The following is a 13,897-nucleotide window of genomic DNA, read 5'->3' on the forward strand; positions in this document are numbered from 1 at the left end:
TAACAATAGCGCATAGAGAGTATATGACTGGAAGTTAGTTGGATAACTGCTACTATCAATGAGACCAGAAACTCATGTGCAACTGCAGCCAAGGACAGCCCGGTCGAACCACCCGGACCTCACTGACAAACCGAAAACAGGTGAAAGCTCTCAATTCAATTCGAGTCCAGAACTTCACAGAAACCTTGGGATGAGGACCTGCAAATCACACTCCAAGCTTCTAATTTTGCAATTCCCTTCATAGGTATCATCTTGAAGACCGTCCAGCACTAACACCGTGATCAAGTCAGAGCAGCCATCAGAGTCCAGAAAAGAAACAGTTCAAAAAACGACGGGATGCGGGAAAGGTAAGACCGAGTGGTTACTTCCGCTTCGCTTCCACTCTGCTTACCTTCGCACCTTAACCCGGCTTCAAAATGTCGCATTGCCATTCTCCCATTGTGAATTTGTGCCGCGTTTCCCGATCGACCGGCCGGCCGGTCATATGTCCCGTTGGGTAGGCGGGCCGGCTTAGAAATACAATGCCATTGTGCCTACTGCCTCGCGTCTGAGATTTAAGATCATTAAGTGAGAACAATGAAGAAGTGAGAAGTGAGTAAGTTGAATCACGGGCCTAAGGTAGTTGGGTTCGTCGGCTGCTTCATGTTAAGGTAAGATAGAGTGTGTTTGTTTGGTTATGTTGTAGTTGTCCTGTGTTGGGTTGTGTCGGGTTCGGAACTTGGGCTCATGTTCCCATATGTCGCTCCGCGTCGTCTTTCAGCAAGTTCTGATTTCTCTTCAAGGTCGAGTCGAGAAAGGGAGAATTTCTTTGGGCAAATTGGTTTTCATTCTGTAGTAACTATGTCCATCTATCGGTTTTAACCACCCCGCTTGTTCGTCTATGGTTATGACCAGTTTTCTCTTTGCACGGTAGTTCACTGATGACGACAGAGGACTATCGCCTTAAACCCATTCCGAGATGCAATGATCCGAGCGTCCTCTACAAACAGATATAGCCATTTGATATCTAAGCTTGGTGTCTCCGTTGAAGTTGACCGCACATGGCTTTCTGACCATTGCCTGTTTGACCTTCAGAAAACGTAGATGCTAACAGAGACCCGTGCCCTTTCCTCATTATCATAATAATCGTCATCACCAGCTCCCACTACACATGTCGCCTAGACCAACAATACCAATCTCAATGCGAGCCCTAACGTAGTGAAAGCTGAGCACAAAAAAGAATCGACTCCAGTAACGCCCAGATATGGTGGACCATGGTCCAGGACCGCACGTGGCGGACAGAGACCAAATCAAACGCCCCCCCAAGGTAGAAGATAAATCCAACACGCCCACCCTTTTACATGCTTTCGAGGGGATGGGTCCGAACAAGTTCCCGAATGTTCTCAAAGGCCGGCGTCGGAGCTGTTCTTCAGGCCGATCCTGAAGACTGCCGGGCCCTTCTTGTTGAGGCGACAAGAAGGACAGAGTATCCGAGATTGAACTACCGCAGAAAACCGATAGTCGTCGCTTAACCCCATTTAGAGGATTTCCTTCAATTTTTCCTTTTGTTCAGCCGTCAAGCTGGTGGGGAACTTGACATTGTACTTGACGATCAAGTTGCCCCGTTGGCCTGGTTGCTTCGAGATGGGCATGCCCTGGCCCGGGTATACATCTGTGCTCCCAGGTTGTGTCGGGCCGGCCTTCTCAATGCTAATGGTCTTGCCGTCGATTGTTGGGATGGTCCTCTTCCACCCTGTCAATGCCTCCTTGAGGTCTAAGTCGACAGTGTGAATGAGGTCGTTGCCGTCCCGAGTGTAGAGCGGATGTGGTTTCTAATGCAGACACAGTCAGCTAGACGTTCCTCAAAATGACAATGTGTGAGGAAAGGGGAGGGAAATTATACGTACCTCTTCGACGATGAATACCAAATCTTGCTGGCCACCCTCTTCTTGATCACCAACACCCTTGAACCGGATCTTGCTACCCTTCTTGAGGCCGGGCTTGATTGGTACCTCCAAGACGGTGTCGCTCGTCGTGCGCTTGCCGGTTTCGTCAAAGGTCTTGCGCTTGATCTTCATCTTCTTCGTCGTGCCGTGGAACAGATCCTCGAGGGATACGGGCAAGGGGCGTTCAACTGTCGTGACTTCGGGTGTTGCTTGGCGGGCACTGCGCATGTTGTCGCCGCCGAAGGCGGTTCTCGTAGACCCCGGCCGTCGGGAACCTGCACCACCGCGCGCAGCATTAAAGAGGATGTCTTCAAGACCAATTCCGCCCATGCCACCGCCCATGCCACCGCCACCGCCCATCTTTTCATCCCGGAATGCATCCCGGAAGAGATCCTCGGGGTTGCTAAAGTTGAATCCATAGGAAAATGTTCTCGCACCTCCTCCGCCGCCAGGCATGCCTCCTCCTCCAAAGAAGGAAGCAAAGCCCTCGGGCATGCCACCGGCTCCTCCGGCAAATGGGTTTGCGCCTCCCTCGGGCGGGGGCGCGCCGCCTCTCAGGATGAACTCAAGGCCAAACTGATCGTACATCTTGCGTTTCTCGGGATCCGAAAGGATTTCGTACGCCTGGGAGCACTCCTTGAATTTTTCGGCAGCCTCCGGGTTGTCCTTGTTCTTGTCGGGGTGCCATTTTAGGGCGGCTTTCCTGGTGAGGGGTCAGCAGGGGTCCAGCTTGAAAGCTGTAAGAGGGGATGACGTGAATTGCCAAAGTGAAAGAATGATGGCATCGGAAAGAGGAGATCTCCCCCTCGATCATATACTGCGAGAGCAATGATATGGGCTTTCGGGCTGGTGAGGATATGCTTACCTGTAGGCTTTCTTGATCTCGTCCTGGGTAGCCGTGGGGCTGATCTCTAGCGTGTCGTAGAGCTTCGTTTCTCTAACCATCTTTGTGACGCGATATCAGAGACGAGTGTGCTGTATGGGAATCTAGTAAGAATAAAGAGGTTTATCGCGAAGCTTGATTAGAGCCGCGAAAGGTTTCGGTGGTCGTTAGGTGCAAGGGAACGATCAACCCGACGTGTTTTGTATTGTTGTGGTGGTGCGGGTAGTGTAATTAAGGTAAGGTAGCGATGACAGATGCGTGTTAGACGTCAGCGATTCTATAGCGCTCGTGGGTCTCTTGGATGGCTCGTGAAAGCGCCTGTTAAGGTCGTTCTTTGCTGGAATGCGCGGGAGCAAATTCGCAACGCAAGAGTATAGATTTTAGATATTGAACAGAATTGAGATGCAATAGCGAGTTGGAGAGTGAAGCTATCACTTCGTGGAAGAGGGAGGGACAAAGCCGTAAAATGCCTTAGCGAAGGGCGTGTGTATCAGGAGTAGGAGGTTGTAGAACCTTCGACCGTGAGCCTATCGGCTTCCAAGACCTGGAGATAGTGACGCAGGGCTCGCGTAGTGGGTACATGTGGGAAGTAGCGTCTGTTAGTGATCTCCACCTCCCCGGGCAGTTTGCTACTGCAGGGAAAGAGTCACACTAACACGTATGAGTCCGGGTCAGGTCCCCGCCAATTGATGCGGGCCGCCAAGCCAGCTAGCAAGCTCCATCAGTTGACCCTCACTTGACCTCGGCGAAACTGTCAGCAGTCTGCTGAGTGGTTGGGACGGGAGCATCAAGGATGGACATCATCACCCAGCACCTTCGATGGGCTGCCTATCACCGATATTTGAAGTTTGATCCAGCTCAATTTGTCATATTAGTATACCCATTCGCTCTCAATCCCATTCTTCTAGTATTCGTATGAAACACCATCGATTGCCGTGAATTGCGAGTCTAGATCAATCATCCTTACGTTGTGCCCTATGGTAGGGTAGCGAAGGAGGTTACGCCATCTCATGGAAGCTAACAGCTAGCAACGGCCGCACTCGATCTTTCATTAACAGCCCCATGACAAAGAACATCCGCGGGCGGTTTTCATTTGGCATTTCCCCAAGGTAATATTGAAATGGAGCAAAGCACCACACAAACCAGACCTGGATAGCCCACCACAAAAACTTGTAGCTAGGAGCAGATCTAGTCAAAGCAGGTCTTCGAGAACTTCTCCATATGAAGGGTTAGATCAGTTTGTCAAATATCAGCCATCAACCACTAAAGAGAAGCAAAGCAAAACTCTACTTCTCAAATCACGACAATACAGAGCAGATCTATTAGTTAATTCGCATTAACGGGGGGACGAGAAGCAAAAACTTGGCAGTTTTTAGGGCAAAGCTCAACTATATTCCAAACAGAAAAGAACATCTGCCCAAGTTATTTGATCTCCATCTCTAAGATCCGAAGCAAGCTCTCCTTTTATCCCTGAGGACGTACAGATCTGAGGCCTACTGTCATGACCCTCCGGGATAAGCCCGGTTGACCTGCTCCTATCTATTTGTCCACTGTGCTTCTGATAACCCCTGACGAAGGCAAAAAGTGCAAAAAGTGCAAAAAACACCCCAAATTAATATCGAACAGAATAATCCGCGTTGCTCGGTGTGCCCTAATTCAAGCCGCCTCGTACACATAGAGTGTCGAATTCCTTTCATCGGGCAAAAAGAACAGCCTCATTTTACCATCCACGACAGCCACGTCCATCGGATTCTTGGTCATTGCCGCACCAAGTTCCGACACCAAGGTCACGGGAACCTCGTGTAAAGGAACCATAGTCTCCATGTCCACTATCGCGAGACCGCCGATTCGCGTGTTGGCCAGGTCTGCAACGCCAGAGCATAACATCACCGGCCGGGACCCATAGAGCTCGTAACGACCCAGGAATTTGCAATCCTGATAGTCGACGAAGCTGCTCGGGTTTCTGACCTCTGCCTTGGGTCGAGTAAACTCGGGCGGCGCCTGATGCTTGTCGTGCCCGTTCCAGATCGACGCTTTGCGCGACCCCCAGTTCAAGGTGACAACGGTTCCGGATTTTGTGTCGTGGACCGCTCCTCCCTGGTGGTCTGCAGCACTCAGGATGGGCTCTGGTACCAGCGTGTCGGGGCGCATCCTCACAAGCGTTCCTGTTGTGTTGGGACGGTATTGGGAGAGGGTGGCCCAGATGTAGGTTCCATCATAGTCAACGCCGCCGTTGTGGTACTACTTGTGCTGTCAGCTGCGGTAACACTGTAAGAACGAGGTCGCGCAACGGATGGACAGACCTCGAGAGACTTGGCTTGTGAGATTGAGGCATCAGCAATACGCTTCCCTTTGCCATCAAAGATGATCATATGGGCGAACCCTTCGCCAGCTGTTCGATCCGTGCCATTGATGGTCTCATTGTATTTGGACGTTGGAACAATGTATTCACCAGCCGATACGAAGTAGCGATCATTGCCAATGCGAACTATGCCTTCGGGTTCGTAGGTGTCGCCTTCGAACTTGACCTTATCGACAAGCTTCCATTTTGTTGAACGATCAAGTTCCACAAATTGCCGAATGATCTCTTTTGCGTCGGAAGCAGCGCCGGGTAACGGGTGAGGGTGAGGGACAAAGGGCACGTCGGGTTGAAGGATGGTGATGTTGAGACCTGCTGGTTGAGGAGGCTTGGAAAAGAGCAGAGAGAGAACGGTAAGTGCTCTCAACATCTTGCCGATCAGGCAAATCGTATAATTTGAAGATGTTTGAGGGATGCAGTTCTTACTCGATGTCACTGGTTGTTTGCCAAGGTCAGTGGCATTCCCTCCCGGAGGATCCAAACAACGAAATGCGGAGCATTGGATGCGGGGACACGGGCCGGGGACGGGAATTATCAACATTCAAACATGACATTGCCCGACGACCGACCGGCCGTCTTGCCGTGCAGCGGTCCGGATTCATCATTTATCTTCTATCCGAGATCCAGAAGTCAAATTATGCACTAAAAAAAACCAGGAGGCCGTTGAGTTACGAACTCATCCTACTGTGGAATACAACAACACAACGCAGAGCTGGATCTATAGACTGATATGAAAGAAGCCGTCCACGCACTCGACATCGTGGTTCTTCTTTTTTTGTGAAGTCATCTTCAAGTCTCGGGCATGATTGTGACCTGAAGCTCAATTTCTAACTTATCCAACCGACAGTTCCGCATCTGTGCAGTGTTCCTTCCCAAAGGAACTATACCACCGATTGCTTTTCGGGCCTTCCCTTCTGGCTTCTGGTCTCATATTGGATCGAGGAAAGGTCGCACCTGCCAGATTTCGAGTTGTTTCCAAGACCCTACTTCACCCACAGAATCCAATGTGATCATTTCCTCCGGTTTCCCCTCTGTTCGTTCACTTATCTCCTAGGTCTCTTCTGCACTTCCAGATCGCAGCCGTTGCTCCTCGCTCGCCAGCATTGAACACAGCCAGTTCTCGCCTTTCGTTGCTTGACTGAATCCAAGGTCTTTGCACCCCAACAGTGGTTCGGAAACAGAATCGTCAAGATGGCAAAGCACACCGTCAGTATGTACTACTAACAATGGTGTTGCCACGCTTGCAGGAATTGTTTGACTGACCCCAACAGAGGTCGGAATTTCCGGCAAATATGGCACCCGGTAAGGCCATGATAAGCTTCCTAATTTGAATAACTTTCTTCATTGCTCCCTTCTCCAGAGGAAGATGAGCTGAGAGTTGTTCCAGATACAGCTCCTCCCTGAGAAAGCAGTGCAAGCGAGTTGAGATCGGTCAGCACGCTCGCTATCCTTGGTTTGTGCCCCCATTCTCCCTCCATCTCGTCGATGAGGCTGCTCTCTCTCTGGTCCAGCGGGGATTCTGTTTTACTCGGCGGAAGAGATTGCTGACTTTCAACCCTCCACCACAGCACTTTCTGCGACAGAAACACCGCCAAGCGAGTTGCTTTTGGCATCTGGAAGTGCCACGGCCAAGGGTGTGTTAAAGTTTTGAGCGGCGGCGCTTACCTGCTCGCGTAAGTTATCCACTTGTCCGTTCAAGACTGCACGACAGCCTGTTCAGCTATTAGCCAACTCTAATATTCATAAACAGTACGCCTGCCGCCGTCACTGCCAGATCGACGCTTCGACGTCTGCGCGACATCGCGTCTGTCCAGACAGGCCGAGCTTAGAGCCGCACAAGCATGTTGCAGACTCGTCCCCTTGTTGTCGCCCATACTCCCCTTGATGGAAGTTGCGGGCCGGGCGCAAAGTATTTGTTGTCTTGTTGAGTAGACATCTATTTCGGGACCAAGTTGTCGAGGAAATCTGATGTGCGTTCGCCCTAGTTTTAGTCAAGCTCTCTTGTTCATCCTCGCAACGCGGCGATCATTCAGCATATGGAGTCGGACAGGACGCCCATCCCAAGCGCTTGCAGCATACCAGGGTGACTCGGCAAGCCATATTGTTTTTGTTAAGCGGGAGTTGTACGACGCTCCGACAGCTCATTCGATACCTGGATCGCGAATTGTTGAAGGCGAAGAGACCGAGTGAGCGTCGAGGAGCCCGAATCTTGAGGATGCAAATAAGCCTAATCGGAACTGCATGGTTCCTGGTTTCTTGGCAGGAGAACGTTCGACACCATCCCGACAGTGCCGATGGAGCTATTCCGACAACGGTATGGACAAAAACTCAAGACTGACCGGGCCAGAGTCCAGACTGACGGTGTGACAGTTCTCCTTGTGGTCACCGCAAATTGTCGGTAGTTTTAGGTACGGGCAGACGGGATATAAAAGCGCAACAAAGCCTTTGTGTGTTTCACAGCTCGTTCCGCCGCACCCACGTTGAAAGGTTTCGGAATGCCATGTGATTGTTGATGGGTTGAAGAATCACTGCACCACCGAAGAAAGACGCCGCGTGTACGAGTGCGGCACAGCCGCCCTGCCACAGTGGCGTCGCCCAAAGAAGCGGGTCAGTTGAAGAGATGGGATATTTGATTGGACAACAGCTTGCAATCTCCCCACACCTTGATGTCATGCAGGACTCCACTCAATGGACCTTTTGGAGGTTGATCTGCGGCCGGTAGTCGACGGCTCGTCATTCAGCGGTGCATCCAGGGCGGACACTTTGTGATCGGCCGTCCACCGTCAAATTAGCGAGCTCCGGATTTTTTTCAGGGGCAAAGAAGTGTTCTGAACAGCTTCAGAGTGGTGGCTTAGACGACTGAATGGCAAGAATAGCAAGGAAATAACTCAATTGACCCGCAAGATAGCTGTTCTTGCAGAGCTGAGGCTGTCATGTGTCGAACATCAACTTGGAAGTGTTGTTGCTCGCTCGCCCGGAACATCGCACAACAGAGTTCGAGGCCTCGTGTCACCTCCAAGGTTCTTTACGTACCTTTTATCTAATCTATCCTTATATTTTAGGTAACTTCCCGAACCTCCCGTTGTAGAAAGATCACCTCTCGTTGGTGTAGCTTCTGAAGCTTTGAATTATAAACTCTTTGTCTGGTCGCATTCAGCAATTCTAAACCGGGCACTTCTTGAAGTTTCCAACTGATCATTCCCCCTTTCACCGGTCACGTAATAACCGCTGCAAAAAAGAGTGCCACCTGCAACATCCCCTCCACTCCTGAGATCCATCCGAACTCGAAGTCGGTGGCCTCCAGCCCCTTGGCTTTAACACGAGACCCCTGATCCCTTCTGCCTAGCTGCCTTCTCTTCAACCGCCCAAGGAACTGACCCACCAGTTCCACGACAGTCCCACACCGCAGATTGCGATACCCCAGAGAAATAAACAGGACGAGGGAGCATTCCCAAACCTTACTTCAACAGCATCTTCGACTTCTACACAAAACCAAACCATATCATACATATTACCACCTTCATCCCCGAACACGACCGGCTCCCGCCTCCCCCCCCTCGACCAAGTGAAACCTAGCGGAAGCGAGCAGTCAACCGAAAACACACTTCATATCATCCAGATATCATGGGCGCAAAGACGGGCCTCTTCCTCCGGGGCCTGCAGGGCACCATCCGCGGCATTCAGTTCGGCTCTGCCGCCACGGTGCTGGCCCTGACCTCTTACTTCTTGGCCACCATGGCCAACCACGGCCTCGCCATTGACGTCCACCTGCGCGCCGTCGAGGGTATCTCGGGCGGTATCACCGCATACACCCTGATCACCATCTTGCTACTATGCTGCATCCCCGGCCAGCCGTTCTTCTCCTTCATCATGATGGTGGTTGACGTCTGCTGCGCCGGTGCCCTCATCTACGTCGCTATCCGCAACAAGAACGGCGCCAGCACGTGTGTGGGCATTGTCGATACCCCTTACGGCAAGGGCAACGCCGACACCAACGTTGTCGATAACGGCCATGGCGGCTTCACTATCCTTCCTAGCTTGCACCATGCTTGCAAGATGGAGACGGCTTGCTTGGCGGTGTCGATTATCGGATGGTTAGTTATTCATTTCTCCTCCTTATACCTCGCCATTTTTTTTCTCATAAAAACAAATACTAACCCTCTACCCCCATAGCGTCTTCTTCATCCTCTCCCCCTTCATGGAAGTCGTTCTCGTCCGCCACCGCAAAAAGGAGCAGCGCTACGGCCCCTCGCCCGCCAACGACTACACCTCCGGCTCGGGTCGCAAGCCGGGTTTCTTCGCCAGCCTGCGCGGCAAGGGTAGCGGCCACCCCGACGCCGACCTGATGAACAACAAGCTGCCCGAGCACGCCAGCCCTTCGGACATTCGTGATAGTTACACGACGGAGCAGACCCGTGTGGGCGGTGTCGGTAGCTATAACCCGTACAACGAGACGCAGGTCGGCCAGCAGCAGCCGTATAGCCCACCCCATGCTGGTAACAACTATAACAAGTATGATATGAGCTTTGGTCAGCAGCAGCAGGATATTGCTATGGGGCAGTATCATAAATAGTGGCGATCATGTTTATGACCGGAGATAAGGGAAGGGGCCTTTTTTTTTTCTGAATGAAAAGAAGTTCTGGGCTCTACTTGGAAGAGGATGAGCTGGATAAGAAAGATACCCTGATGGAGTGGAAAGGAAGATGGATTATAGCAACAACAGAACAGGTCTCACGACTTCGACTGAAACGGAGCCAGCCGGACAGGATATATCCGGAAGCAACAATGGGACAGACGGGAGACAAACCCACCCCACGGCAACAACTCCACGGCTGGTCCGATGCGGAAATAATCATCCGGCGTTGTTGGAATATACAAAGCCATGTATCAGAAATCACGTCACACCGATTTGAAGAAGGAAGGGTTGAGATAAAGAGGATTCACGTACACAGGAAACCACAGGAACCAAGATACCCCCCGGACATAGGTATAGAGCAGGTCTTGATTGGTACAAACCAGCTAGAGGGTCACTGTGCATATTTCTAGACCCAGATAACTACTACCAGATAACCCGCGTAATATTAATTGATGATGAGGACTCAAAACTAGCTTCCTCGCTAATCGTGTTTGTGTTTTTTTTTCTTTCCGCTTTACGTGACATCGTTGGAGTCTTATTCATTCGGGACTCAACTCTCATATTTGTTCCCGTGATCAAAATAATCAATATGAAGACCGGGAGATACACTTCATTCTAGATCGTCCGAGATGTTGTACCTTTAACCATCACATAACAAACGAGACATCCAAATACTCCATTCCCAAACAACCCACCAACAAACGCCTGATAACATACATGACTATCCGCAAACTCCACATTTCCATCCATACATTTTGAGTTTCCACATTTCCCGGTGTTCTTGTTCAATCATTTGCTCGTGTTCATTCCAGTTTCGTTCCCGCCTACCTCTATTCCTCATCCTCCACCTCCTCATCATCAACCGTCTCAACAAAAGTCATTGTGACACCCTCATTGCTAGTATCAACGTTCAAGTTCACAGCGTCGATAGTATCCCGCTTCGATTCAGTGGCGGTGGTGGTATCGCGTTTGGCGAACTTGATGGGTACGTTGGCGATGTGAGAGTGAACGACCTCACGGGCTGCGAGCTCGGGGTTGTTTTGGAGGGCTGTGAAAAGAGATGTGTTAAACTTGGAAACTGAGAAAAGGCAATGGAAGCGGGCGGGTAATGTGACTTACAAGCAGGAATACCCCTCCGGACATACATAGTCGTCACCTTTGTCCTGCGTCTCGGGGCGGTAGAGGTAGGTTCGTCGGCGTCGCGCTTCTTCTTCCCGGCAGCAGCAGCAGGTCCTGCGTTCACACACATGAGCTTTTAGCAAATTTTGACTTTACACCTTTTGACATCGAGCTCCATAACCACGAGCGAGTGAGTGACAAAACACTTACGACCAGTACTAGCATTATTATCCACAATAATGCCCACCCCCGATCCCTCACCACCAGTACCCAGCTGGACCTTGGGGCCCTTGGTCAAGGCAGCCTCCGAGAACTTGAGCGCCCTATCAAAGCCGGAAAGATCTCTCTTCGCCTTGTCTAGAGGTGCCGTTTCTGTTTCTGTATCATCATCCATGTCCATGTCCAGATCGTCGCACGGCTCTTCTTCAGTGCGTGGGGCGATCGACTTCTTGCCCATGCCTTGGAGGCCCGAGATGGACTGGGCCTTTACAACAGGGGACGACGTCTTATCATCAGCTTAGAACTCTTTGACTAGTCACAGGGGTAAGGTAAGGTAAGGTACTCACTTGTTGAGCAAGAGTGGGGTCAATCTTGGGAGCATTGCTGTTGTCGACCGCCGCCGGGCTGCCAGCTCCTCCGGGTGTGGTGGGTATGATCACCGGCGAAGAAGGCGCAACGGTGGGAGCAGCAGCAGCAGCAGCAGCAGGAGGAGGGACGGCGGCAGCCTGAACTGTCTTCTTTTCATCGGCCGCGGGAGCGGGAGCCACAGCGGCTTTGGTGGCAGCACCTGCGGCAGCGTTAACCGCAGCGCCTTCAAGTGCGTTCATCAGTGTTGAGACGTCCTGTTTACCTCCGAAGCTTATTTCACCATCACCTGTTTCCCGTGTTAGTAACCGAGTATGTAAAGCACGGAAACAAAAATTAGGGCAGTGACTTACCGACTACCAAGGCGGGCGAGTACGCCCCCAAGTTGATGTTAAGTGGAAGAGCGGCAGCCAGGCCGGCGAATGCGATGAAACGGTAATTGACCATTTTGAAAGATGGAGGAAGACCACCAGGGACTTGCTTTGAAAACTCGGTAGTGAAAAAAAAGTATTAAGATGATAAAAAGAATATGCGACCAGCGACTACGACCAGCGTATGAGAATGAGAATACCGAGTGAAGATGAAGGAAGAAACTGGAAGGCCGAGCGTTGCTGATGGATGATGAGACAGAAAGGCAGCTGAGAAGGTGTTTACGAGTGATCTTTATAGATAACTCACGACAATGACGAAGGAGTAGGACGAGTTCCTGTTCACCTCATCCTCATCATTGCCGTAACTCGATCTAGAAGCGCTATCATTTCGAGTGACAGGAGACTACGACACAGCTCTGTGAAACGCCAAGTCAGACTGATCACCTACAACTGAAGGATAACTAACTAGCCGTGAGTGGTATCTTGAACGCTGAAAAGCTCCTGTAAGGGGGTAACAAATACCGGCATGGGGTATAAGGGCGGCTGACTGTTCGTGGAGGCGAATGGTCGACGAGAAAGGCAAGGCGAGGAAAGTCTAAGGGGAATAAAGATGCCAAGACGATGCAGTACCGGAGGAGTTGAGACGATCTCAGGGGAGAGGTCCCGGAGAGCGATCGTATGTATCGTCGAATTCCAGTATGGCGGAGGATAGTATAATCGTTTAGCTCGGTATAGCGACCGGGTCTGCCATATGTGAGACCTGCCAAGAAGTTCCGAGCGACATTGAGATGTTCGAAGATAAGGTTCGAGGCGCTTTGCAGCATCTAGACCACGGAGTACAGGCTCCTGGCGATGCTACCGACCCCGAAGTCTGTTTAGGAGATCCGAGGGTTGCAACGTAGAGAAACCTGGGGGCAGGGGTCGCAATGCTACCTGGGATCTGTAACAGAATCTAGCCCGTGCCCCTGATGGTCAACACGGACCGAGACTCTCTGTCACAACAGGCGGCAATGTAAAACACCAACCACAGTGACTTGGTGTACCAAAGGAGACATCGTGGCTCATGCAAGCGAAGCACACCTTGGACACGAGATTCCGGGCTCGATGCTGATTGATTGATGCTGGCAAGGAGAAGATCAGATTAGCCGTCGATATGAGAGCCATTGTACAGTCCAATACTGGTTTCTTTGTTAGCTCGAGACCTCTGGTCAACTTTCCTAGGCGTTTATATATCTAATTGATCCGTTTCGTTCCATACCCAAAGCGTGATCTTACCTTGCATATGCTATTTTGGAAATTTGATATGCCATATTGAATCTTGTTGATGCCTTTCCGACCCGAACCTAGCCATTCATTTTATCTCTTTGTAAGGTTTGGGACAATTCGGGATAGATCCCGTCCGGGATACTAGGAGTACCAAGCTAACAAACAAACCAGCATTAGATTGTATTGTCATGAAGACTGGCGTCTGAGTCGCCAGCTTGAGCGCGTTTGAACTTTGAACACACAATCAGATGGGGGTACTCTCATACGGGACAAAGAGACACCATATCGACTCCGATCAAGATGACTGTTCCATATAATCTTTCCCTTCAGAAAACTCAGCACCATCGCAGATTGCTCTGATGTCTGCCGGGTTCGAATTGAAGGTCATAGGAGCTGAGCCGTGCAGAGCTTTTCCATTCCCTCGGTATAAAGCTCGGACGAGATATGTTGCGATGTAAATTCAGCTGGCTATATACGCCGTAGCCTCAGGGATCTCGTCACTACCAGACCCAAGCAATGTCCACCGGCGTTTGGACTTGTTGCTCGTTCTTCTCCAACTTTGGCCCAGCTCTTCCAAGGAATCCACTCGACCGCACAGATCTTGATAAACACGTGAAAGACGATATTCATCAGTTTCCCCATACTTATGGCAAAAGTGCTCGAAGTTATCTCGTTCTAGTGGCCATGAGCCGGCCAGTGTCCAAGTGTCTCAGGGTTATGGGTTTTTTTTCAGGCACTTGTGAGATGTTTCCC

General features: G+C 50.9%; 5 protein-coding genes across 5 annotated transcripts; 2 read left to right on the forward strand and 3 right to left on the reverse strand.

The window, feature by feature from the left end:
• Positions 1-1,517: 1,517 nt before the first annotated feature.
• B0H65DRAFT_439878 (uncharacterized protein) lies at positions 1,518-2,870 on the reverse strand (the record flags this gene model as incomplete). Its single annotated transcript, XM_062825451.1, has 3 exons — positions 1,518-1,811; positions 1,887-2,628; positions 2,791-2,870. 3 exons carry the CDS (start codon positions 2,868-2,870, stop codon positions 1,518-1,520), a joined length of 1,116 nt encoding a protein of 371 aa, XP_062684201.1.
• Positions 2,871-4,464: 1,594 nt separating this feature from the next.
• B0H65DRAFT_545987 (uncharacterized protein) lies at positions 4,465-5,537 on the reverse strand (the record flags this gene model as incomplete). Its single annotated transcript, XM_062829416.1, has 2 exons — positions 4,465-5,049; positions 5,112-5,537. 2 exons carry the CDS (start codon positions 5,535-5,537, stop codon positions 4,465-4,467), a joined length of 1,011 nt encoding a protein of 336 aa, XP_062684202.1.
• A 900-nt stretch (positions 5,538-6,437) lies between these two features.
• On the forward strand, positions 6,438-6,996 carry B0H65DRAFT_419399 (60S ribosomal protein L37a; the record flags this gene model as incomplete). The annotated part of the gene is made up of 4 exons (XM_062824204.1): positions 6,438-6,469; positions 6,555-6,620; positions 6,736-6,840; positions 6,918-6,996. Coding segments are annotated over 4 exons (282 nt in total), but the record flags the coding sequence as incomplete, so codon positions are not given.
• Positions 6,997-8,791: 1,795 nt separating this feature from the next.
• On the forward strand, positions 8,792-9,768 carry B0H65DRAFT_506416 (uncharacterized protein; the record flags this gene model as incomplete). The annotated part of the gene is given in 3 exon segments (XM_062828059.1): positions 8,792-9,261; positions 9,341-9,727; positions 9,741-9,768. The coding sequence occupies 3 exon segments, from the start codon at positions 8,792-8,794 to the stop codon at positions 9,766-9,768; spliced, it is 885 nt and encodes a 294-aa protein (XP_062684204.1).
• Positions 9,769-10,633: 865 nt separating this feature from the next.
• Positions 10,634-11,954, reverse strand: B0H65DRAFT_545990 (uncharacterized protein; the record flags this gene model as incomplete). Its single annotated transcript, XM_062829417.1, has 5 exons — positions 10,634-10,851; positions 10,923-11,036; positions 11,133-11,406; positions 11,489-11,796; positions 11,861-11,954. The coding sequence occupies 5 exons, from the start codon at positions 11,952-11,954 to the stop codon at positions 10,634-10,636; spliced, it is 1,008 nt and encodes a 335-aa protein (XP_062684205.1).
• Positions 11,955-13,897: the final 1,943 nt, after the last annotated feature.

Source organism: Neurospora tetraspora (genome assembly GCF_033439725.1).
Source record: "Neurospora tetraspora strain CBS 560.94 chromosome Unknown B0H65scaffold_2, whole genome shotgun sequence".
NCBI classification, from domain to species: domain Eukaryota; kingdom Fungi; phylum Ascomycota; class Sordariomycetes; order Sordariales; family Sordariaceae; genus Neurospora; species Neurospora tetraspora.